This window comes from Phaenicophaeus curvirostris, chromosome 10, assembly GCF_032191515.1.
Source record: "Phaenicophaeus curvirostris isolate KB17595 chromosome 10, BPBGC_Pcur_1.0, whole genome shotgun sequence".
Classification (NCBI taxonomy): domain Eukaryota; kingdom Metazoa; phylum Chordata; class Aves; order Cuculiformes; family Cuculidae; genus Phaenicophaeus; species Phaenicophaeus curvirostris.
The window spans coordinates 4910971-4936465 of NC_091401.1; the positions used below are offsets into that span (position 1 = coordinate 4910971).

Consider the following 25495-nt stretch of genomic DNA (forward strand, 5'->3'; position numbering starts at 1 on the left):
GGCCAGGTTGGATGGGCCTTGAGCAGCCTGATCTAGTGGGATGTGTCCCTGCCCATGGCAGGGAGGTTAGAACTGGATGATCTTTAAGGTCCCTTCCAACCCTAACTATTCTATGATTCTATGATTTAATCACTGTGACTTGATAATAGCATCAAAACAAGAGTCTTGAGGGCATAGGGGATCTCCTGGCAAGTGTCTGTATGTGAGGGATTCATCGTTCCCAAAGCTTGCGCTCCCAGGTCGTACACGAACCGATGGGCACCATCACATAGTCAGCGCAGCTCCCACAGGCAGTGACCACGCCACTGGGGACACCATCCCCTCTGTTCCTCACCAGAGGAAAATGAGACACTACCACTTTCAAACAAACACAATAGAGAGACAGGAACCTGCTGCCTCCAGTATTGTAGCTGAGTGATACTAGAAGATGTGTCATAATTTGTTACTTGTCAGCATTCCAAGAGCTGCATGGGCAGAGCATATTCTGCCGTGACAGTCCATGAAGGTAGCATTCAGCATTGACCTCACCCAACGTCAGTACTCTAAAAGCCACTCATGCCACTGAAATGGTTCAGCTATGCTTGCTCCTTGGTCAGCACAGAGAGAACAGGCATCCCCACAGAGCAACTCATCCCACCTGCCAAAGGGGACCTAAGATGCATGCTGGTGACACCCACTCTCACACGAACCAACCCGGTGCTCTACCTTCTGGGGAGATGAGAGCCTTCAGTGCCTCTTTTCTAATCTACAGCAGCCTTTTCTACTGCTGCTTTCTGAGATTGGAGTTCTAACACTTGGGCTCCAAACATCCACCCTCATATTCCAAAGCAATTACAGGGAGACAGGGAGATTGAGAAAGCACTGTAGTTATCTACTGAAGACGGCAATGAGCAGTGATTACTCAGTGTCCATGTGTGCCAAATTGCACCAAACCAATGAGGAGTTACAGCAGGGAGGAGCCCGTGGGGTGTGCAGGCTGCTGGCATGACCTAATGCCCTAAATACCTTGTCTTCCTATCAGTTAATATCATCTCATGTGTCACTTAGCTGGGATTCGCAGCCCAAATCTTAATGGGAGTCACGGGAGCAAATGCAAATAACCAGAACATGAAGTTGGCTGTATGGGTGTCTTCTAGAGTGGAGGAAAAGGACAAACAGTGGAAATGGCAATGATCAACCCAAGGAGATGAAATATTAAATACATAGATTTATTATCTTCCATTTCTTATAAATATTTCATTCATTAACAAATGAATTTCAAGATGAAAGCTGAGTTTGCCTTGGAAACAACAGCTACTGGCAATATACTTTTTTAGGACAAACCCAACACGCTATAAAAAAACAAAGGGCGATTTAAATAAAGGGCATAATATTATTGTGCTTAAAGCTATATTGATATTCACAAGGAAGAAGGAATGTTGTAGTGTGTAGAAGACGTGTAGGACAGACTTGGTAGAGCTGTTACTCTGTCAGGTACTAAAGGAAGAACACGACGCTTCTGTGCATGTTAATAAAAAATACCCTAGGCATTCTCCCCCAGCCCTGTCTTGTGCAGTGTTTGCCATCTTCAATAGTAGAAGCAGCCAAATGCAGCTACCACACAAAATAGGCTGTCCTGGTGAAAAGAAAGAAAGGTTCTGTGTTAGTGAAGGCAAGCTCTTTGCTAGCCTAACTGCAAAAGCTGACCTAAGGGAACATTTAGATCAGAGCACAACCTGTAATATATTGCAATTTTCTGTCTTTTAGCTTGTTATTCACCTCACTTGTGGTATAAACCAGGCTAGTGTGTTTGCATGCTAGAAATGTCTCAATTTACTCCATCTGCACACCTGCGGGTGCTTAGCTGTCAGTTTAAAATAAATTAAAATTGTAATGAAATAAAACCTTGACTTTTGCTCAGTCCTGGAGTCCAGCTGTACTCTGTGACAGCAGTTCAGCAAAGTGTATAAGAACAGACTTTATCTCTTGTGCTTCCTCTCCTTACCTGTATAACGGTGTGACTGTAACAACTTTTGTACCATAGTGTATGACCCACACAGGAAATATGTTTTACTGCGTTGGGTATTATATCTAAATACTTCTTGTGAACAAGGACATAAGTCACACTGTTTCAATACAGTCTTGGTTCCTTCCTTCTAGTGTTTGGGTTTTTTTCTATTCCATATTTAAGGTCGCCCTGCCTCCCATACAAAACCAAGTGGCTTTACACTTCGTCATGGTAAAACAGCCAATACTTACATTCATGAACACATCGTGAGCATAGCTGTCAGTGTCAGCATCCCAGAAACATCGTGCAGCCATGCTAGACAAAGGAGACAGAGCAGAGCCATTACCCAGAGCTCACTTAAGGATTTAAGTGATCACAGATACTCGAAAAGCAAACTGAGCTTCCTTTAAATATAAAGGAAAAGGGAAGCATCCTTCTGAATCCTGAATCTAAATCCCCACTGCTGAATTCCACCAAATGCTATAACCCCCTTTGTATGTTGATCAAACTCCATCTTCAAACCCATCAGCAATCAACCCTGCCACCTCGACTGTGCAGGGCCTGAAATCTCATTGTTGTGGTGCTTAAGAATCTTTGACTTCTGGCCTACGTGTAGTGGTGGCTAAATTTGCTTATTTGTTCTTGCCCTTCACCTCCTGTACCCCCATGGTACATACCACCAACTTATTTATAGGGAGCTATCGTATTTCTTGGCAGACGTTGTGTTACTGAACTAATCTCTTCTAGTTCTTTCACAGCCATACTCCTTGCTCCCCAACCATCCTGCTGGCCTTTTCCTACACCTGCTTCAGTCCAAGCCTTACCCTGAAGACAAGCAACGTGTAACAGTGATGAAGAAATAAGTGCCAGAAGTGCAAATAGTAATAATATAGTGGGAACTTCAGGATTTGTAACACCATCCAGGTACTTGGAAAACAAGAAGAGGATTTGCAGGTAGCGGGGATAGTCTGTAATATTTTAATAAAGTTGTTAATCTTATGTCAGCTTAAACAAAAGGACTGGAATCAAGTCAAGAAAACTTCTATTGTTAACTAACCTTAGGGCGTTTAAATACTAAAAAGCACACACCGTTGTTAATACTGAGCACATTAATTCAGAAACATCCCCAAATGTTTTAATCACGAAGGAAAAAGTATATGTAAGACTCTGTAATCATAGGCAGTGTAGAAAGTTTTTGTTCCCTACTAAGAGAACTGATTGTATCTTAGTTCTTTGTCCGAATGTCTCTAAATACCCTATAATAAACTCACACAGTGGGCTGGCTGTGTTAGATGCCTGGTTCTCTGCTCTGCAGAACTGAACAAAAACAAATATCTCAACTCAGTGTGTTGATTGGCTCTTTGCATGCTGAGTGAAGAACCCGGATTTGCGACAACAGGATATTACAGACAAGACCTTGCTGCTGCCTTGTTAATGTCATTGACTCTTCCCTCTCCCTGCTGCAAACGCCCAGCTCCCTGCCTGTCCCAGTCAGTCCCAGCACATGGGATTCCTCTTTGTGGCACAGTGAGTTGTTCTTACGTGTATGACTTATTGCCTAAAGACTGTTGAATTTCATCTTTTTTTTTTTTCTCATTAACACAACCCTCAGGTCATTCTGCCTTTTTTTCATTCCAATATTCCACTTTGCTTCTGGAATATCCTGGTCACCCAGTATTTTGCATTAAGGATGTTGGTGATCATGCTTCAGTCTTTGCCTCCTGTCATCGCAAGCCAAAAAATTTCCCCAACTGCTCTGTCAGTCTGTGCTGCTGGGCTTCAGATTTCAAATCACAGCACCCCAATGAACCGTTCACCCTGGTACAGCCTGCCTGCAGACAGACATTCCTGAGAAAAGCCTGAGCAGCAGGTACAGATATTCCTTCTTGACCTACAGAACACCAAAGCAGCAGATCCGATTACAGCTCTGCTGCACTTATCTTCTGCTTGAGTACCACGCACAATAATAAAGATAAGCCCAGCAGATAAAGAACGTAAACCTTGTGGGCTGTTCACTTTTATCTTGCCCCTACTCACTACTAATTGAAAGCTACAGCCCACTACTGCAGCCAAAAGGAATTCTTCTATCTCATGTCAGGCAACAGGGGCTACACTGTAAGTGTTCAGCACCCACAATCTAGGCTCGATTCCCATGACAGTACTGCATGGGGCTTATAGAAATTAAATCAGCTGCAATTCAAGACCTCACTTGCCACTTAAAGAGAAAACAAAGTGCTTTTCACTTTATCATCTGCAGAGAGATCTTTGTACATAGGAGAGGTGGAAACAGCTTCCAAAGGAAAAAAAAACACCAACCAATAAAAATGATAGGAATACAATTAGAAAGCACAAAACTTACTTCACTCCTTCTCCTCTCTGCTCTCCAATCACAACCTGCACCACCATTTTGTACCTGTCAAATCCCTCCTCTGGGGAGAGAGAGAAAAAATAATAGTGAAAACAACACCTTGTTTAAAATATGAGCCCAAAATAGGACCCAGAAAGCTAAAGATTTCTGATTACAAAGCAAGTGTCCAGTACAAATACATGCAGCTGGTAAAATGGGCAGACAGCCTTGTGGCTCCATTTTCCTAGGTACAGAGTCCCACGGTCTTATTGGAGTTGAAAGGGAGAAGAGGATATTTGGCATCCATCAAAAGATGCATCTAAGCAGAAGGTACTCCTGAACAGCCATGCTATATGTAAGCGTCCTACTTTGATAACATTCAAGAACTAGACACATGGAAAAAATGTAAATAAGGCTGCTGGTGGACAAAATCACATTTAAAGTAAAATATAGATCCTAATGCCCGTCTTCAACAAAGCAGTGTCCTGGGAAGACTTCAGTGCACTGTTTGCACTGGAGGACTGAACACAACGTGGTGTGTCTGGTAACATCTACCATGCCAACGCTTATCAGAGATGCCAGTTGATACAATGACCACCCCAGGCCAATCTTGCTTCAGGCCACTGCTCACACGTTAACAGGTTACTGAAGCCAAACCCCGTGCAAATCAGCTTGGCCACGGCCCATGCTGGGACTACAGCTGCTGGTTTTAAAGCAGATGCTTAGCTCTGGGAGAAGCATAAATCCACAGTTCCTGCAGAGGGTGACAGTAGTTCTGTGCCACCATATCAGGCCAGTCCAGCAGATGGAGTACCAACCCCTCTACAGCAAGATGGCAGGAAAAAAGTGACTGTGCCAACTGACATCTATGTACTTGTTCTAGCACTGAACACAGGAAACACCTGCTGGAGCCTGAAGTTAACTCAAAAATGTTGGACGGCATCCTGCACAGTACCACCAAGGCCTTTTTCCAGCGCTGTAAGGCTGTAGTCACACTCCTCCTTGGCTGATTGTGCTCCTAACTCTCTCCTCTCGCTGCTTCCACTGGGCCTTTTTCGGATCTCCCTGCTATTCCACTCTGACCCAACTCTGATCTAACTTACAGCAGAAAATAAAAGCAGCAATGGTGCTGTTTACTGAAGAAATAAGCAATGAAGCATCACTTCTTCCTTCTCTCTAACGCAGCTTTTTTCCCCCTGCAGCCCCTCCAAGGCTGACATCCCACACTAGCCAGTCTATAGGAAAACAAAACTTGTCTGCTTGAATTAGGTTTCTAGTTCCTCAGGCAAGGAACCTTATGTACATAGGCCAGAATGTTTCATAACGGTAGATTTGAGACAGTCAACAGGGAAGAGACAGATTTCAAGAATAAAGGAAAGGGAGCTTTTGTCAAAGGGAGAGGAACAGAAACAACTTCCCCATCAAACCTCCTTACGTTTCAGTCTGTCTTTTATTATCTCTGACAAAGACTTTGTAAGCTGAGGCATTTCTTCTGGGATGAACTGTACATTGGTCAGCTTCTCCTTCAGTATCGTATGGATGCATTCCTTTACTGTGGATGATTTAAATCTATCAGAGCAAAAAACAGCAACAGAAGGGCCAGAAAGTTCATGCAACATGTAGAAACATACATAACCCCACCTGGGAAAATTTAGCTTTCAAATATTAAGGAAAACCATGGGACGAAAAGCCCAGCAAAGACGGAGATACCTAAACAGCCCTGCCAAAACCCCAGAAACAAAGGCGTGGAACCAGCCCCATTGGAGGTTGCCCCTTTGGCAGCATCTCCCACCTGTGCTCCCCTCCTCACTCACATCCCCCTTTGTCCGGTGTTAGTGTTGGTCTGGGAGCCAGTGCCCTCCCCACTCCCCCAGCCCCAAACCCAGGGGCTCCCCCATTCCCAACACCTCCACCCCAGCACCCACAGCCCCATGTCAGCACTCCATGCCCAGCAGCCCCCTCCCCAGCAGTCCCACCGCAGGTCCCACAGCCCCAGGGCTGGCACCTCCATCCCCAGCATCCCCAAAGCCCCCAGGACCAGTCCCTCCCAAAACCCTGGACTCCCAGGACCAGTCCCTCCCAGGACCCCTGGAGCCGCAGGACCAGTCCCTCCCAGCATCCCTGGAGCCCCAGGAACAGTCCCTCCCAGCATCCCTGGAGCCCCAGGAACAGTCCCTCCCAGCATCCCTGGAGCCCCAGGACCAGCATTCCTGGACCCCCAGGACCAGCCCCTCCCAGCATCCCCCCACTCCCAGGACCAATCCCTCCCAGCATCCCCCCACTCCCAGGACCAGTCCCTCCCAGCATCTCCCAACCCCAGGACCAGTCCCTCCCAGAACCTCCGGACTCCCAGGACCAGTCCCTCCCAGCATCCCCCCACCCCAGGACCAGTGCCTCCCAGCATCCCTGGAGCCCCAGGAACAGTCCCTCCCAGCATCCTCCAACCCCAAGACCAGTGCCTCCCAGCATCCCCCCACCCCAGGACCAGTCCCTCCCAGCATCTCCCAACCCCAGGACCAGTCCCTCCCAGCACCCCCAGAACCCCAGGACCAGTCCCTCTCAGCATCCCCCCACCCCAGGACCAGTCCCTCCCAGCATCTCCCAACCCCAGGACCAGTCCCTCCCAGCACCCCCAGAACCCCAGGACCAGTCCCTCCCAGCATCCCTGGAGCCCCAGGACCAGTCCCTCCCAGCATCCCCCAACCCCACCCAGTACCAGTCCCTCCCAGCACCCCTCCATCCCCAGGACCAGGTCTCCCCCCACAGCCCCGGACCAGCCCCCTCACCGCCGCTGCAGCCCGGGCCGGAGGCTGTAGGTGCTGCCGCTCCCGTTCCCCTCCTGCGGGCACAGTTCGCCCATAGCCGCCGCGTCCGTTTCCCCGGCCACCCCGCCCCTTCCGCTTCCGCCTCCGCCTCCCTGCGCCCCGTTCCCACTCCGAGCTGCTGCTAAACCCTGTGCTCTCTTCGTGCTTCTGGGCCAGCGTCCCAACCCTCAGCATCCCAACCCTCAGCATCCCAACCCTCAGTATCCCAACTATCGGCATCCTAACCATCAGCATCCCAACCATCAGCATCAACCATCAGCATCTTAACCATCAGCGTCCCAAGCATCAGCGTCCCAAGCATCAGCATCCCAACCATCAGCATCCCAACCATCAGCATCAACCATCAGCATCCCAACCTTCAGCATCCCAACCATCAGCGTCCCAAGCATCAGCATCCCAAGCATCAGCATCCCAACCATCAGCATCCCAACCATCAGCATCCCAACCATCAGCATCAACCATCAGCATCCCAACCTTCAGCATCCCAACCATCAGCATCCCAACCATCAGCATCCCAACCTTCAGCATCCCAACCATCAGCACCCCAACCATCAGCATCAACCATCAGCATCCCAACCTTCAGCATCCCAACCTTCAGCATCCCAAGCATCAGCATCCCAAGCATCAGCATCCCAACCATCAGCATCCCAACCATCAGCGTCCCAAGCATCAGCGTCCCAAGCATCAGCATCCCAACCCTCAGCATCCCAACCATCAGCATCAACCATCAGCATCCCAACCCTCAGCACCCTAACCATCAGCATCAAACATCAGCATCAGCAGGGACATCCCAGCCTTGCTTCTTGCCTTCAGGAACTCATACATCTTTTAGAAAGGACTGAAAAGGTTGCAGCCTGATGTCCACCCCTTGTTGCGCTGTTGCGCTCTATTTTCTGTCCGCAAGTGCTGTCTGTAGCGAGGGATGTTGGCGAATGACAGCACACATGTGACACAGTCTCTCCTGAGAAGCTGGCATCCCACTTCCGCCTCTGTTTATGATCTCTTGGTGCAGAAATCTCCGTGATCACACTTTCTACGTGCAGCGGGTGACACTGCTGAGAAAGGTCTCTGGGCGCTTCACCCAGCTTCAAATGGAAACTCTGAAAGTGCAGCCAGTGCTGGGGTGCAGCACAGCGCTGCTGGTGACGAGGAGCTGGAGGGGCCATCGCCTGTAGCAGGGCTGGGGGATTCCTGGGACTGGGGCTCTGTGGGCAGGATGCTGCCTGGAGATAGCCCTCGGATGCCAGGAGGGTGTGAGGTTGCAGCAAGAGGCAGGAGATGCCTCAGCATCCCAGCTGGTGTTCAGTTCTGGGCCCCTCACCACAAGAAGGATGTTGAGGCTCTGGAGCGAGTCCAGAGAAAAGCAACGAAGCTGGTGAAGGGGCTGCAGAACAGGCCTTATGAGGAACGGCTGAGAGAGCTGGGGGTGTTTAGCCTGGAGAAGAGGAGGCTGAGGGGAGACCTCATTGCTCTCTACAACTACCTGAAAGGAGATTTTGGCCTCCTCTCCCAAGACAGGGGAGAGGATGAGAGGGAATGGCCTCAAGCTCCACCAGGGGAGGTTCAGGCTTGACATCAGGAAAAAATTTTTCACGAAAAGGGTCATTGGGCAGTGGCAGAGGCTGCCCAGGGACGGGGTTGAGTCACCTTTCCTGGAGGGGTTTAAAAGATGAGTGGATGAGGTGCTGAGGGACATGGTTTAGTGATTGATAAGAATGGTTTGATTCGATGATCCAGTTGGTCTTTTCCAACCTAGTGATTCTGTGATTCTGTGGTGACGGGTCCTGCCCCAACCAGAACACGTTGCCCAGGGAAGCTGTGGCTGCCCCATCCCTGGAGGTGTTCAAGGCCAGGTTGGATGGGCCTTGGGCAGCCTGATCTAGTGGGATGTCCCTGCCCATGGCAGGGGGGTTAGAACTGGATGATCTTTAAGGTCCTTTCCAACCCTAACTATTCTATGATTCTATGTTGCTGAGACCCTGAGCGGTGGCAGCAGCTCCTGATTTCCATGTATTTTAGGAGCACTATTCACTAGAGATGGTCCATCAGAGCCCTTAGTACCACTGCTCTGGGCACCAGCACTGCCTACCAGCAGGAAGAGCAGCCCACTGCCATGCTGAAGGTGGCAATAGCCCCATGCCATACTTGCGTGGCACCTTTGCATCACAGTTACCATTGCCTTGCTCAGGCCTTGCAGGTTTCCACTCCCTAAAGGAACAGTTTTGTGTCTCTGCTCCATCCCTCCGCTTACTCGCTGCTTACTCACCATCCTGGGGCCACGGCTTTTTCCCCGTAGGGTCAGGTGTTGTTCTTGCAAATTGTTTATAGGGGCTTCCTCATTTCTGAGAAGTATCTCAAAGAGTTCTCCGTGTTTATTTGCAAACACTATTAATCATTTCCTCTTCTTACCCCAGCGCTTTGCCTCCTGCCTGGGTCAGACCCATAGATGTGAATTCAGTTAAACAAATGGGGGAGGGATGTTTTAGGAACCGTTACGTTTCTCTCCTTAAGCATCTTGTGGTAATTTGTGTTCCCCATACCATTTGGGAAGCTTTGCTTTTCCTTTGCTTCAAGGACATTCAGCTCTGGCCTTCAGTTGGTTCCATGTTTGGTCACTGCTTTCTTCTTCATCTCCCAAATTTTCAGTGCTCCTTAAATAACCTGTATACTTTTAAGTTATTTTGGGAGTCATCCTTGATTCTGTGAGGTGTACGCTGTGTGCCCTGACAGTGACAACAGCAGGAGATTGGGGCCCTGCCCAAGTCCCTGCTGTGTGGATGGGACCCTCGCTGAGACTGTGCTAGCTTTGTGCTGGTGCAAAAAAGGACATTTGTGCTTCAGTGAAGTAGTGTGACATGTGCTTGCTGAAGCTCCAGTCTCCTAGTTTTGAAGAACAAACTGTTTTCTTGCTTAGTCCTCTTTCTCCTTCCTTTTTAGCTCCTTTTATGCTCCCTTGCTAGCCAGACAGATGAGGACTGACACACACAATTCACCATATTCCAGCTCAGAGAAAGAGAATTAATTTTTTTTTAAGCACCAAAAGACTTTCTCGGGCCCCCTAAGCTAATCCCAAGATATGCCATCCACCCCATTTGGACTTGGAGGGGTTTTACCAGTGGAGTGGGAGCTGCAGCATGGTTCGAGCCAGGCTGATTTCCTTGGTGCTGGAGAAACTGGTGGAAGAACCAGTAGGAGCTGTGCTGGTCTGGCAGAGTGCAAGTAGGGTGCAAAGCCTCAAGGTGGTTGCTGCTGCGGGGCTGGGGCCAGGCTCCTCTCTGCTGCCAGCACCTGAGAGCTCCCAGCTCGCTTTCCCCTGTGATTTCTGGTGTGTGTTGTGTGGCTCTGCGAGCTCCCTGGCGATTCCTGGCTGCACACGGTGTCCTCCTGCACGCCAAGCGACCTGGAAAGGCTATGGTATTGGTAACAATCTCCAGCCTGCTGGGAAGCAGTGGGGGAGTGCTGGGGCACAAGTTTCTGAAGGGAACTTCAGAAAACAATGAGGATCCGAAAACATTGTTATGTGGTCTGCATCTAGCCACCACCGGCTTCTTGTGAATGTGGCAGCCTCCCCACCCCAAGTACCAGCTTTTGCCTCATTGTGAGCACACATTGGAAAGTTTGAGCAATTCATGGTATGATTTTAATCAGTGCCCTCTGCCACTGCACATGGTGGGGAGGATGAGCTGGTTTTTCTTGCCGATTCCTGACCTGGTGAGTTGCGATCTACCCGTCACATCTTCCACCTCTAGAAACCCAAAACATGTTGCAAAAGCCAAATAAGCCTCCCCACACCCAGCCTAGATGCCTTGTGTCACCATCTGGGGACACAAAGCTTTGAGGTGGAAAAGCCTCCTTGCTGTGAACTTCCATATTTTCTGGAATTTGGTTTAGTTTAGTTGTTTGGTGTTTTGTTGTTGTTGTTTTTTATTATGAGAATGCAGGAAATTGCGAAGGAAGAGGCTATGTCCACCTCACAGCCCACCAGCACTATTGGGCATGGTGGAGAGAGCCCTCTCATTGCCAACCTACCAGGTGGTGGCCTCCAAACCAAGTGGCATGGAAAGATGACAAGGAGGGGACAGGCCCCCAGGCTTGCTCTGCAGCCCAAGCAGGACCAGAACCCCATGACAAAGGAGTGATGCTGTGATACCAGGAGGAGACTGGAAAAGGTGACACGAGACAGACTGGACTGTGCCACCAACTCAGAGTGCACCCAAGAGCCAGGCTTGGAGTCAAGGGCACCTACCCCGTGGTCCCTGCCCGCTCCATCCCCAGGAGCTTTCCCCAGGAAGGGTGTGGGCTCAGAGGTGCCCGTCCCCACTTTTGGGTGGTTGGGTGCCTTGTGTAGGAGGGGAAGGGGCCAGGCACAGCTCAGCTGATCCCTGCCCCGCTGGGGAGGAAGCCGGGGGCGGGAAGCAGCCTGGGTTTCCCTCTGAGGCAGAGATGGGCACGTTTCATTTCCACTCCAGCCCCAGCCACACATGCAGAGAACGTGCCGCCACTGCAGGGAAGGAAGCACAGAGAGAGCCGAGGGTGGCATGGTACAAGCACGACTGCTTGGGTAGGGGACCAACTGCCTCACCATGGCTCCGGGTGCCTTGAAGATGATGTGGGGCAGAGAAGAGGTGGCCCTGACCAGCCTCTGTGCTGCCGTGCTCTGCTGCAGCCCCATGCTGGCCATCTGCAGCCGGGGTAGGTACTGGAGCGTGGCAAGCTTGCTGGCACAGCTCGGGTCCTTCACAGCCAGCGGAAACTGTCTAAGGAGCTTTGTCGTTGAAATAGCTCTGGCATCAAGAAGGCAGAGAAAACAAAGCTTTTGGGTATGCATGGCTGAAGTAAGAGAAATGCAGATGCTCACGGTAAAAATGGGGTGAGAGGATGGAGAAGGGGACAGGTCCCCAGTCCGTGGCACTGGCACCAGAACTGCATCACAGTCACACTAGCTGTGGTCGGTGTTTGGTGTTGAGCCTCTGGTTGAAAGCCTGCGTTTGCCAGTGCTACGCAGGGTCTAGCGTTTTCTGCTTTGGCTTTCATGGCTTTGGGCTCTACCTTCACGCTGGGCCTCCTGGTTTGGGCTTGACCCTAAGGGAGCCAGGGTCCTGTGTGTGTCTTTACTTAGGGTGAACTTTGGGGGAGAACGGGAGGTAGAGGGGAACGGGTGAGCCTGGGAAGAGCGAGGGAGAGCCCTGATGAAGCTGTGTCCCTGTTTCCTCCCAGCCCAGCTCTTTCTTCAGTGACTTTGGGTGTTTTCTGCCCTGAGGGTGGGTGCAGGAATGGATGTCTCTTGGAGCAAGCATTACCTCTGGTGCTGGGAAGATGCAGGGAAGCATGTAAGCCCAACCTCTGCTTGCAGAAGTCCTCCAAGTGCTTCATTCCTTGCTGGCGGTGGCACTGGCAGCAAAGCCCTGAGCCCACAGAGTATTTCTGATTTAACACAAGTAACTCAGAATGCTGCAAAAATTACATCTCTTGGTGAGCTGCAGCCAGTGCTGTCTGCGGGAGCTGGGGCAATTCCCTCGCGCCTTCTGTTCGGTATCATTCCTCATTTCTCAACCCAATTTTTCACCTAATCCTGCGTCTGTTCAAGGAATTGTCCTTGTTCCATTTCTGGCTGATGATGCTGGGGTTGTGGTCCTATTGCCTCAGGCCAGTGTTGGAGAGATGTTCTTATTCTGCATGCGAGCCCCGGGGCTGCTATTGATGGTCGATTCTGAAAAGGGAAGATAAATTTTGTAACAAACAGGAGTTTGCAGAACACCAGTGGCTTGAATTGCTGGGTTGGATACCTTTGTGCAAAATGCTTCTTTCTGCTTTTTATTGCTCTGAACAGAAGTTAATGCAGCAGCTGCCTTGTCCCGTGTTGCCGTGATGGGGAGCAAAAGGACAATGAGGAATGAGGGGACCACGGAGAGTGAGGAGGATAAGAGGACAATGGGGAGTGAGGGGATGATAGCACCATGAGGGGACAGTGGGGAGTGAAGAGCTGGCACTGTGAGGGGAATGAGAGAAACAAGGGGACAATGGCACCATGAAGGGAATGGGGGGACAACGGGGAATGAGGGGAATGATAGGAATGGTTGGACTCGATGATCCTGGGGGTCTTCTCCAACCTAGTGATTCTGTGATTCTGTGATTCTGTCCCACTGGATGTGGCTGGCTGAGCTGGGACACTGTGAGCCTGGCTCGTGTCCACTGCACCCCAGCTGCCTTGGGGAGATGACCCCACTGGGGTATAGCCTTGTAAGCTCCAGGTCCCTCTGCCCTGTCAGAAGGTCTTGAGGCATGGGATGGCACATACTGTGCCCTGAGGAGCCCATGCCCACTCTTTGCTCCCAGCATGGAGCAGCGGGCAGAGCTGGAGCATCCCAGCAGTCAGTCAAGCAGGTGATGGGCTGCACAGCTGGATGCTGTCCCAGCCCAGGGCTCCATCACTCCACTTATTTTTGGAGGCAACATCAGCTGAAGGAAGAATGACTCAGACGTTAAAATACAGCATAGATTCAAAAATAATACAACCTGCAAAGTCTGTTTTTCCCGGTGTAGGTGTTCTGGATTAATTTTAGGTAGCACAGAGAACAATCTGCTCTGCTGAAACCACTTCATGATATTGTTATTACCCCTGAAGATTCCTCTCTGGCTGGCAGGCACACACTCAGGAGGGGAGAGACATGGGCTGATCTAGCCCCCTGTGATTTGAGGAGGTGCTGCAGACTGGCCAAGCATCAGAGCCTGGCTGCAAGTGAGCCGGGTACTGGCTGTGCCGTAGGGCTTGGCTCACAAGAGCTCACCAGCAGGTTTTTGTAAATCCCCACTGGGGCCTTCAGGAGTTGAGGGTGAAACAGCTGAGGAACATATGGAGCCTCTGGGTTTGGGATGTAGGAGCCCATCACCTCTCCATGGGTGGGGTCCTAGTGGGGTCTACAATGGGCTTTCATGCTCTTTGCATCCCTAGTTCCAGCACTGGGGTACAGCTGTTTCTGAGACATAAACCCACTGTAACCATGTCTGTTCCTTGTTTCCTCTCTTCCGAACAGTGACCTTCTTTCCAGCCATGTTAACTCTCCCTGAAGGTGTCTCAGCCACCTTCTTTTGCAACATCTCCATTGAGAATGACTCTGGCTTGGAGTACAGCCTCAATTGGTACAAGGAGACCAACCACAGCCAAGCCCAAAAAATTGCTGGGATCAGCTGGAAAAAATGTGATACAAATATGGATAAGTACCTCCTCACCAACCATACTCCTACCTTTAAGATGGAGATCTTGAACCTTGACCAGAATGACTCAGGCTCCTACTACTGTGGGCTGATCACCTTCTTTGAACACAATAAAGTGATGGAGAGCAACCGGTCCCTCTTGGTGGTCACAGGTCAGCTTGAGGGCTGAGATGATGGGGACAGGTTGTTGGTGTCATCCTCCAGGCACACAGCAGGCAGTACCCTACTAGGGGAGGACCTGGTGTGAGTTAGGAGAGCACAGATCTGCCCTTTCCCCTCTCCTTTGTATGCTTGCTTGCTACCTAGGGGCACAAGCTGTCCTCTCTCATCTGCACTGTGGCTGGATCTGGCCCCGAGGGAGACCTGTGGGGAGGAGTGAGTCCTTGCCCATGGATGGAGCCAGGAGTTCAGCGTAAGGAGCTACCTGAACCCTTGACCAGCTCCTTTATTTGGGGACAGGGCTTGTGTTTGGGCTGATGACCAGGGATCAGACCCTTTGAGCAGCTGGTGTTGGTGTAGATACTGTTCTGGCAAAACAAAGCCCTAGGAGGGTCTCAGATATTAAGCCCCATAATGTGTGACACCGAAATCTCTCAGGAAGATATGCCATACACTTACTTGGCAACATGGAGGCTTTGGGGGGCAGTGGGGCGGCTGAAGATAGGCTTTTATGAAAAGGAAAAACACTTCAAAAGTTACTGGCTTTTATAACATCTCCTCCCAACATGAGCTGAAGCTGTGCTGACCCCATGACGAGGAAGCAGCTGGGAGGCTTGGGGGAGCTGTGTCCTCCGTGGGGTCTTCTGCATATGTGGTCATGCAGTGGCACTGCAGTGCCTTGGCCCTCTGCACCCCAGCTCCCAGCGGTGTGGGATCATCCTCACCACTTGCAATGGGAAGGAGTGGGACATGGCCAAAACGTCACCCCTGTTATCCCAAATTCAGGGCCTCTGGAGGGGTGGTGGGGCAGTGGCAGCCTGCCTGGGACTGAGCCGTTTCTGGAGGGCAGCCCCTGTATTCCCCTGTTGTCTTTACCAAAGACTATAGAGGTCATTTTACACTCCTGACTTACTCTTTTGTTCCCTCCCTTTTTTTTTGGATGTCTGTTACAGCAGCCCCTGAGAAGACAAATGCCACTGATGATCCTGAGATGGAGGAAATCAATCCCCCAGACTATGTCAACACCATGCTCCTGGGCATCCTGCTGCTGGCCGGGATGGTTGGGCTGCTGATCTTTGGCTGTCTCACTGTGATGTACAGGAAAGGAGGTATGATCCCTCATAGGGGCTGTGCTGCACCGAGGGGCTGGGGTCTGCAAGGGGACCTAACAGGGTGATGGTTGAGTCTTGGGGCAGCTGGATGCCTGCAGCTCCCTTATGGACATGGGCAGGTTCAACATGCAAAACTCAGCTGTGTCGTGTCCCCATGGGGCAGGTGTCTCCATGACTGGAGGAGAAGGGTGCTTTGGGCCATGCCTGTCCTTCACAGAGTCCCCAGACTACATGCTGTGGCTCTGAACCACTTATTAGCGTGATGTCTTAATGCTGCATGAGTCCCTTCCATGCACCTTACTCGGGCACCTTCGGGGAGTCTCATTATCACCTCACCAAGGCATCAGATATTACCTTGTCCACGCAGTGGGCAGCTGGGGGACACCCTTGAGGAATTTCACCCCACTAACCCCAAATAAACCCTAGACTGAGGACTGTTATGTCATGTGTCCTTACAATGCTCAGGGTGTTAGACCCTGAACAGAGAAACAGGAAATGTGGTACAATGGTTGTGGTGTCCAGTGCTCTCCTAGGGTGTGGGGGCTGGGTCAGATTCTCACACTGTCATAGCACACAAAGCATCTTCTAACCAAACGTGTTACTTTTCAGATGCGCAGAAACCGCCAAGAGAAAATGCACCAGCGGTGAGTTTTCTATCTCTGATGCTGTTCTGTACTGCAGGGGAACATCGTGGCATTGCTGGGGTGTGGAAGGTGCAGGGCCTCCCATTATCAGACTGTCACAGGCTTGTTGCTTATCTTGTCTTCTCCGATGCTGCTTGATCTTTTCTGCACAGCTACAACTGGTTTTTTTTTTTGCACCTGCAGCACAGTCCCATCACAGTCAAAAAGGTGCCTGAGATAGGATGGGACATCTGTAGTCCGACCCTTGCTCAAAGCAGGGTTATCTTTAACAGTGGATTGTGTTGCTGTAGAAAATACAAGAAAATGTTCCTACCCCCCCAATATATTAAGCTAAAAATTCTCTTACTGCAGCTAGTTCCTGTTTCCTCTCTTTCTTTTGCCAGAAGGAGTCTGGCTCCATCTTCTCTCCAATCTCATTAGGTAGCTGAAGGCAGCAAGTAGGCCCCCTCCTTGCTCTCCCCTATCCCAGCTGAGCAAAGTGAGCCCCCGTCTCTTCTCGTGAGCCCCATGACAGCTTGGAGCCCAGTGGAGAGGTGGGAAAAGGGCCCCTAGCACAATCCTGCCTTCCATGGCTGGACAGGCAGGGAGCCCAGGCCATCTGAAGGGGCAGAGAGCTGAGACCTACATGGCTTCAGTGGTGACCCCAAGGCTCATAGTCTGGTTTCTCTGAACAAATGCTGTCCCAGGTCTGTGTGTCTTTCTGCTTTGTATCACCCTCGCCCTTCTGGGATGCTTCAGAGCTGGTTTTGGTACTTGCTGTAAAACAGGGACTTGTGCTGGGGATGGCGGGTACCTCTGGACGATGACTCGCCCTGATGGAGCTTTCTCGCAGGTGGAAGAGAGGCCCCCCGTGGTGTCTGTGTCCACCGTGGACTATGGTGTGCTGGAGTTTCAGTGGGACCAGCGTACCCAGGTGTCTCCTGAGACTTGGCCAGTTGTCCAGACCGAATATGCCACCATCATCTTCCCAGAGGAGAAACCCATCACGCCAGAGCGGGGGAAGAAACACCAGGATGAGAGGACTCGGCAGCTGCAGTTGCATCCCTGCTGAGGGCCAGGGTCCCTTCTTGCTGGGGGTGTGGGCATGGACAGACTGCTGCTCCCCTAGCTCCTCCATCCCACTGCAGTTTGCAGTCAGGAAAAAACCAGCATGGAAGGACCAGAGCGATGGAGGCACCGCTGCTGGATTTGATATCAGACAGTCATGGCCACAGTGGGATCGTGGCCATGCGATGTGTACAATGAGACAAGGAAGGTCCCTGCTGGGCTCCGTGCGCTGCTTCTTTGCTCGGGGCAGGGAATATGGGCTGGGACAGAGCAGTGATGCCAACAAGTCTGTGCCAGAAGCAATTTACAACATGTCTTGGCTTTCTACCTCCATTTGGGGTTCTCTAGAGTGGCCATGCACAACTGTGGAAGGCAATGTCAGAGGCCAGAGCTGGAGTGGATCCTGGGAGATGCTGCCTGTGGGAGCCCTGATCTGAGGGCTTCTCCTTGCCCAGGGCAGAGACTGTCTCGTGTACTGGTATTTAAAGAAACCCCTGGAAAGCAGATGGCTGTTTTTTCTCCTCTCTCTGGGCACTTTCCTCCTCTGCAAGCTGGGAAATCTACCCCTGTGTCCCTCCTTCTGCATGTGGGGGATGGATCCAGCCCTAGGGGGTGAATAAAGGGTTTCGCAGCCAGGGAGTTTGTTGACTCGTCATGGCAAACATGTGGGCAGGCAAATAACGGCTGCTGGCAGCACGCAGGCGAGAGCCGGGAGGCGGTGATGTCTGTTGTGGTTCAAGGGCCTCTCTGTGCGATACGCAAGCCGCTCTTCCACGTAGCTGCTCTTAATAATTTAGAGAAGCTGCAGCTCTTTTTCCTCTCGCCCTTGTCTAAGCTGGTCACCCAGGTGCAGCTGCAAACCAAGGCCTCCTTACCAGGCTTATCTCAGGGCACCCAGTGATGAGTATCCCCACTGTGCTGGGGGCCTGGCTGCTGTCAGCCGGGGCAAAGTTCCCAGCATGGTGCTTGGTGCAGCTTTCTGGCTCCTAACTTCCATTTTCCCTCATGAAAATGATGCTGGGGCTGTGCCGCTTGCCAGAAACCAGATTGGAAACAAGTGACAACGGCTCAAGAGGGGAGAAACCCAAGTAAAAAGTGGCTTTGGAGGCAGCAGAGACCTGTCGGCAGACCCAGTGGAAACAGAGAAGAGTAATTTGCATATCACAGCTCAATGTTACCATCAGCAGGTTTATTTTCGCCCTACCCCCAGTAAAACCAGTGCAGCTTTGTGGGAACCAGCCTGCGAACTGGGATATGGGGTGAGTCACACAAAGCATCACAGTTTATCCCTTGCAGGGGCTGTGAAGTCCCTGAGAAACTTCCAGAGGTGACCAGATGGGATGACCATCCAGATGGGATGGCTTTTGTCCTTCCACGGGGCAGGACAGTTGATGTGGTGGCCCTACTCAGGCCCTGGTGCTGTTGGAGGCTCCCAGTAGCCCCCACAGGCAGTGCTGTAACTCCCACAATGTTCGCTCACGCCAGTGAGCAGCTCAGCCCAGTGGGACTGTTGGCAAGCAGCAGCTCCTTGCCCAGGTAGCTCTGGCACAGACCTGCTGGGGACGGCCGGGCTCAGCTCACCCAGAGAGCCGAGGCAGGAGGCACCCGCAGCCGACGAAGAGCAGGAGCTCAGTCAGCAATTTTGCTTTTGGCTTTCCTGTCAGACACAACACTGGTGAGAGGGTGAGCTCTGCTTCATATTTTCCATCCTGCTTCTCTGCAAGCTGAGGTGCCAGGTCTTCAGCCTTTCCTGCACTCTGCAGCTCCAGCCTCGGCTCCCTCAGGAGCAGTCAGCGCTGGGTCTCTCCCCTCTTGGTAGACGATGGTTTGCAGCTGGCTGGAGGCTCCCAAGCCATTCAGTGAGGTCAGAGATGAAAGAAAAGCATCTCCCACTGACATTTGGGATGGGCGAGCACCCAGCCTGTGGCAGTGCCTGTGCCCCTCTGGCCTGCCAGCAGTCTGGCTGCAATTCTGCACCTTGCAGGGAGCAAGATTGGGCCCTGGGGATGTGTGGGATGAGTGGTGGGGATGCTCTAGGCTGCTGGACACCATCTCCTATCCCTGTTTGGAGGACAGGGTGCTCAGCACTGGCAGAGGCCAGAGGCTCGAGCTATTTCCCCTGCACTGGGCATGAGTGCCAGCCAGAGGAGGAACAGGGCTGGAATGATCTCTGGGTGGGATGCAGATTTCAAGACCCCCGCTCAGCATCCCCAAACTAAGCAGTGCCCTGAGGTGGGTGTCAGCCCTGATGCCCCAGCATCCTGCTCAGGGACAAAGAGCCAAGCACGTTTGTGTGCAGGAGCTGCTCTTGTCTTTCTGTGTAAGCCAGGAGAGCAGCCAAGCATGATCTTGACTTTCCCTCCAGCATGGTGATAGTAGTTCAGTCTTCCTGGAGTCGCTGTGCAGGATCTGGAGGAATCTGTGTTACCTCCCATCCTGAGAAGTCATCAGGTCTGGCTTTCCTAGCAATACCATCCCACATCCCTCCTTCTGCTGCTCCTCACTCCATATCACAGCCCTGCTACCTTGCCCACCACTGCACCCCATACAGTCTGTACACTTTTTGAACCATCTGGCAGTTTCCCCCCCCCTATTTCTCCACTCTGAATTATGCAGGGACCCATGCAAACTCATTTCCACCTATGTTGCTAAGGTTTGCCTTGGATTTCCTGAGGAAGATGAACTGACACCCTCAAGCCCTTTGGCTTTCTGCTGCCACCAAGAAGAGGTTTGGCTGTTATGGACCTGGAATGGTTTTAGGACCCATCCTTTCAGCTGCAGCTGCTTTGCTGGCTCTGGAGGGGCATGTATGGCAAGGTTTTAGGGACCTTTGGTTTAGGCTGTGGAGGTTTGCTAGAGTGGTTAGGCAGACCCTACCACCTGGCTTTGTTTTTTCACCTCGCTCCCTGCGGCAATCGCAGCTACTGCAACTAACTCCTCTGCCACAGAGCCACTGGCAGAATAAGAGCAGAGCCTCAGTCTGGTCCTCAGCACCCCATTTTGGGAAAACTGATGCTTACGACAGTACAAGCAGGAGAAGAACAAGGCTTTATAAAATTAAATAGCACCTGGACCTGAGTTTTCCTTGCCCTCAGAATGTGCTGTCACTGGGAATGTCTCCTGAAAGGCCACAGGAGACAAGGCATAGGGTTGGGTCTGCTCACCTCATTCCTACCAGCATCATGACTGTAAGTGATAGAATATGCTTCTGACAGCCCCTTCCTCTGTGTGCACGGCAGACAAACTGGAGGGGGATTCCAGATTTTTTTCAGTATCACTCCAGAGCAAGCATCTCCAGCCTGGCACACACAAGTACTCATGAATACACAAGGGTGCACACAGGTCCCCTTGCAAATTTGTGTGCACACTTGCAGATTTGCACAGCTACTGTGTGCTAGATACATACCCCCCACACCTTTACCTGTGAAGACATGCACACCAGCCACCCCTTCCGTGTGCTGCATCTCCTTCCATGCTAGGATGTGGGTGCAGCCGAGAGGGAGGCTGCGGACGAGAAAGCTGCTGCAGATGCCAAAGCTGATACATTTCCTGCACACTCTGGTCTGGTGGTTAGAACAACAGCTTCTGACCACGGACACCCGATGTTCCTCCGAGGAGCAGCTGCCACCACTGACAGTGCCAAAATGCTGTGTCAGCTCTTTGGGACCACACATCATCTGGAACCTCCAGAGAGCAGAGCTCATTTCTGGTCCCACACTAAGGACTTGCTGATGGGGAATGGCCAGACCCTGCTGGGACACCTCAGAGGTCTGGGGTTGATCTCTGTCAGCATATACAGGAAGCTGAATGTGTGACTTCAGCATGCCTGAGCTATACCTGATCAAGAAAAATCCGCTATACAGATGCTTCAGAACCAGCCTGGCTCCTTATATACCCCAGCCTTGATTAAAGGTGATTGAGAACAACATTTGAGCAAGCTTCCCCTAAAACACCCCAAGCCTAAAACCCAGGTCTCAAAAAAACTGGGCAGCAGATGAAGACAGAGAGGAAGTCCTCTCCTGCTGCTTGCAGTAGTGTCTTTGAGGAAAGCTGTGTTGTAGAGCAGCGAAGAACCATTCCTGCAGAATGGGACATTGCAGGTGCTGAGTGGAGAAGGGACAGTCAGATCATGTGGCAGTACAAGCAAGGACCATCCTGGTCACTGAAAGGTCTTGGAGCTGTGTTTTGGTTTTGTGGAGGTTACACTGGAGGTGTCGCAGTGGGGTGAGTGGGTTATTTGGCCTCTAGGTTAATGTGATGACCTTGGGGTGGGACTGGTCTGTTGAGAGCTATGGTCTGGGAGGATTGCCATGGCCTTGTCTTGCTGGGAAAGCAGCTATCAGTCCTGGAGAGGACAGGCTGGGATGTGCTGATGGGTGGTTGATGGGCGGGCTGGGCTGCTGGGCAGATTGCCTAGACATCTAACCATGGCCATCTTGCAGAGCCCTCATGTGTCCTGAGGGGTACAAGCACAGAGCATCTCCTCCATCCCACCCCACCGAGAGCCTCACCCTGCCTGTTGCTGAGCCTGTTGCAGGCTTGCAGAACATCTGCGTTTCCTCCCACCACCCTCTTTTGCTTTCTCTAGTTTTGCTTTGAGTCGGCTCCAGGTTTTCTCCTTCTCTCTCTTCCTCCCTTTGGTTGGATGTGCTGCTCAAGGAGGATGCTGGCAGGTTTTATGGTGGCATGTGGGGACTTGGAGTGCAAATAAAGCACTGTGTTCCCCAGCCAGGCAGGAGCCCTGGGCCTGCCCACTTCACTGCCCTCAAGACCAAACCACTGCCCATGGCACCAGGTCAGAGCCTTGTCAGAGGGGGCCAAGCTCTCTCCTTGAGCCCACAGGGATCATCATGAAGCCCACTAGATGAACAGCGAGCCCAAACATATTCTGGGTCATACCTGGCTGCAGCTTCATAGCCACCTTCTCCCTTCAATCTCTCCCCATTTCTTAGCTTCCCTCTCCATCACAGAAGTCCAGGGGGTGATGGGGCAATGTCCCAGAGTGAAAGGGACCCCACAGATGTTGCTTATCCCTGGAGGTGGTGTGTAATAACAAGCATTCACCGACAACAGTGACGGGGTCAGAAGGGGTGGAGGGTGCAGAGAGCCTGTGTGAAGCCGTGTCCCAGGTGGATAACCTGGGATGCCCAATTCGCTGTCTTCAAGGAAGGGCAAAAAAAAGAGGATCCAGGAAATTCTAGATGAGTCAGCCTGCATCTGTACCCAGAAAACGGCTGGAACAAATTAGTAAGGCCACCAAGTGATAAACACCAAGAGGGCAATGCTGGGGCTGAGAACACAGGTTTAGCAGGAACACATTGTGTCAAACCAACCTCATTTTCTCTTCATTAGGGTGATGGGCTTGGTACCGCAGGGAAACTGGGAGTGATGCTATCTTTGTGCTGCCTTACGTGATAGTCTCATAATCAAACTAGGGAAATTGGAAATTCTGCCACTGTGGGTGGACAGCTACCCAAGAAGCTATACCCATCAGCAGTTATCAATAGCTTGTGATGGCAGATACATTAAGGCATGTTTTTCTCAGGAAGCATGGCTCAAATAAAGGCAATATGCTATTAGAGGAGGTTGCAGAGGCAGTCTGAGAGGAGGGTTAGAAATTAAACTCACCCTGATGATCTGGAGAAAAAATCAAAATTGCCCTGAAAGAATGACTCATGAAAAAGAATTGGGCATGCCTGGTGCAGGAAAAGATGAGGGAAGTCTTCAGAGCAGGAAATAGCCTTGGTATGAAAAAGCAGTGAAAGACGGCTTAGGGTTATGCCTTGTTGCTCAGAGGGCTGTCCATCTGTCTTGCAAGCCTTGTCACACCCAGAAATCCTCACTGCTAAGGGGGTGTCCTGCTCTGCTGTCCTGCCTGGGGACCAGAGTTGAATGTCCCTTTCTGTCCTTCCTGGAGACTGCTGGTAGGATGAATCCACCTGGATACAGGGTGACCCAAAGGGGAGGATGTACCTGCACGGATGGGATGCGTGTGGGCCAAGCAGGACAGCGTGGGCACTTTGTCCCTGGGCTGGGGTGGTAGGGGACAGGGAGGCTGACACACAGCGAGAGATGGAGAAGATGATAAGGAGCCTTGGGAAATCCTTCTCTCCCCTGGGCGGCTGATCCGGGGGTGAGAACTAAAGTAAAAAATAATTTCAGGCTGTGTGAAAGCAGCAGGGAATTTACCACCTGGGCTGTGCCTAGTGTTTGCTTCCTTCACACATCCCGTGGAGAAGCCGTGACCAACACACAGGGATGGAGAGGATTGGCAGGGTCTGTCCCCAGCAGGGACTCTCCAGACCAAGGGGGTTGTACCAGAGCTGGGACAGAGCTTGTCCCCAGTCCCTACCAAGGCCAGGCTGTGAGGAGACCTGCAGGAGCAGCTTTTGTTTTCAGGCAGGTGGCAGTAAGTGGCAAAGTGCTCGGGCAATGCTGGGAGTTGTGTGTGAGATGGAACAGGACGTCAAAGCACTTTCGACACCGTGGGTGTTTCTGGGAAAGTCCCTTTAGTAGAAGCAATTCAAAGGCTTTAATAGAGGGACCATCATTGGGCTCCTTCTCAGAGATGACTGTATAGGTTCAGTGCATGGTGAGTCGTGATTTGAGTTGTGTTGCCATGACGTAACTGGGGGCTGGTTTCCATCACCTCTGGGTTTTGGAGGCAGTGGCCTGTTCCCATGCCAGGAGTGCCACCAGAGCCTTGTTGAGCTGTGTGCCTGAAGGGCAGCCATCCCCCTGGGGTGGGCAGCACAGGGAGCACTGTTTTTCCTGCTGGGGAGCATCTGTCTGTCTTGTGGCAGCAACCTTGGGGAGGAAGGGGAGGGCTGAAACCACAGTTCCCCCAGTTGAAGTGATTAGTTTGTTTGGGTGAAAATGAGAATACCAGGAGGGCTGCCTCCTTGGGGGGTTCCCACACAGGTGCAACTGCCATCAAAGTGAAGGGGAGATGGCAAAACCCTCAGGTTTTTCCTGCATTCAACCACCTCCAGGTAAATCTCAGCCTCTAACACAGAGGGGTTCAAGGAGACAGGTGCTGCAGGGCAAGTGGTTGTGTCTCGGTCACCCTGCTGCTGATGTCTCCCCACACCGTGCTGCAGCACGGCGATGCCAGCTTTCTGCAGTAGGAGATTTACTACCCTGGGGTCCCCTCCGTGGCAGGGTGCACAAAGGGGACTTTTGTAGTAAACCTATAGAAATGAGGACCCAGTGTTCTGGGAGAGGAACAGGAAGGGGAACAGGGAGATCTGTTGCTCCCTCTCTTCCTCCCCATGTACCAGACCTGAGCCAGAGATGTCCACCAGTCCCCACTTGTGAGCATTGGAACCACTGGTGGGATGACCCTTCACCGTTCTGCTTGTGGGTCACGGCCCCAGCCCAAGCAGGACCCTGTGACCCCATGGCAGGCCTCTTGGGAAGAGGATGACTCCTTCTGTCCACAGATCAGGGCTTTCCCAGCTTTCCATAAGGATCCTGAGGACCTTGTCTAGGCCCCCCTGCTTCCAAGAAACCTCCTTCCGTCTAGTCCTGCTCCAGATTGAAAGCAGGGAAGGATCTTGAGGCTGAAAATGGCTGTGCACCAGGACCTTGTCCCCTCCCTCCACTCTTGCAGGAGAGACAGCACATGTTGTGAAGTTGCTGGAGGTCTCTTGTCACAAATGATGTATTGGCTTTTCCCTTCCAGCATAGAAGATCAAATGCCCCCTGCCAACTTGTCGTTACTGGAACTTGGCTATGTCGCCTGCTTCCCATTTGGGATCCGGAGGATGAGCCAAATGTGTTGGTGCTTCTGAACACCTCACAGCTGTTGTTACCTACTGCTGGCAGCCACCGTGCCCCTCTTCTGAAGCCACAGGTGCTATCACCTACAACCTCAGCAATCCTACTGCCTCAGCTGGCACTATTGCCTGGGGCTCCTGGGCTTTTAGGCTGTCAATCCACAAAAGCTGCCATGAGGACACTCTTCATTTGAGACCATTGTGAATTATTTTAAGGCTGATGCCTAGATCTTTCTACCTATTTTTCAAACAGATGCCTGGCCTGCTGCAGGGTTTAATATCTCCTTGCTTCTGGAAGCCTGATTGTTGCTCCAGGCACTCAACAACAAGAGCTGCCGCAACTTTCCATGGTGGCTTCATCCCAAGCAGCCACCCAGCACA

General features: G+C 51.6%; 4 protein-coding genes across 7 annotated transcripts in view; 2 read left to right on the top strand and 2 right to left on the bottom strand.

Moving 5' to 3' along the window:
* The window catches only part of LPP (LIM domain containing preferred translocation partner in lipoma), a 741798-nt gene that overhangs the window by 69666 nt on the left and 646637 nt on the right, over window positions 1-25495 (top strand). The gene's annotated exons all lie outside the window — the stretch shown is intronic.
* Window positions 1-25495, bottom strand: part of PCYT1A (phosphate cytidylyltransferase 1A, choline) — a 272566-nt gene that overhangs the window by 23188 nt on the left and 223883 nt on the right. The window lies entirely within an intron of this gene.
* DYNLT2B (dynein light chain Tctex-type 2B) lies at window positions 1191-7209 on the bottom strand. Its single transcript, XM_069864776.1, has 5 exons — window positions 7121-7209; window positions 5770-5903; window positions 4347-4416; window positions 2239-2302; window positions 1191-1615 (listed from the first exon to the last, which is right to left on the bottom strand). Exons 1-5 carry the CDS (start codon window positions 7192-7194, stop codon window positions 1568-1570), a joined length of 390 nt encoding a protein of 129 aa, XP_069720877.1. The 5' UTR covers window positions 7195-7209; the 3' UTR covers window positions 1191-1567.
* PDCD1 (programmed cell death 1) lies at window positions 11116-17958 on the top strand. Of its 4 annotated transcripts, none has more exons than XM_069864612.1 (5): window positions 11116-11328; window positions 14194-14526; window positions 15487-15642; window positions 16255-16289; window positions 17122-17958. In XM_069864612.1, exons 2-5 carry the CDS (start codon window positions 14211-14213, stop codon window positions 17338-17340), a joined length of 726 nt encoding a protein of 241 aa, XP_069720713.1. In that variant the 5' UTR covers window positions 11116-11328; window positions 14194-14210; the 3' UTR covers window positions 17341-17958. The 4 variants fall into 4 exon arrangements, with proteins under 4 accessions (XP_069720713.1, XP_069720711.1, XP_069720712.1 ...); XM_069864610.1 differs by lacking the exon at window positions 11116-11328 and adding an exon at window positions 11339-11851; XM_069864611.1 differs by lacking the exon at window positions 11116-11328 and adding an exon at window positions 11339-11851 and having other exon boundaries at window positions 15490-15642.

Coding starts and splice junctions, on each gene's coding strand:
- DYNLT2B (XM_069864776.1), bottom strand. CDS start 7,194: ATGGGCGAACTGTGCCCGCAGGAGGGGAACGGGAGCGGCAGCACCTAC. Junction 5,904..7,120: donor CGGCCCGGGCTGCAGCGGCG/GTGAGGGGGCTG, acceptor TTGCTCTGATAG/ATTTAAATCATCCACAGTAA. Junction 1,616..2,238: donor CTCACGATGTGTTCATGAAT/GTAAGTATTGGC, acceptor TCTTTTCACCAG/GACAGCCTATTTTGTGTGGT.
- PDCD1 (XM_069864610.1), top strand. CDS start 11,743: ATGGCTCCGGGTGCCTTGAAGATGATGTGGGGCAGAGAAGAGGTGGCC. Junction 11,852..14,193: donor GCTGGCCATCTGCAGCCGGG/GTAGGTACTGGA, acceptor TCTTCCGAACAG/TGACCTTCTTTCCAGCCATG. Junction 14,527..15,486: donor GTCCCTCTTGGTGGTCACAG/GTCAGCTTGAGG, acceptor TGTCTGTTACAG/CAGCCCCTGAGAAGACAAAT.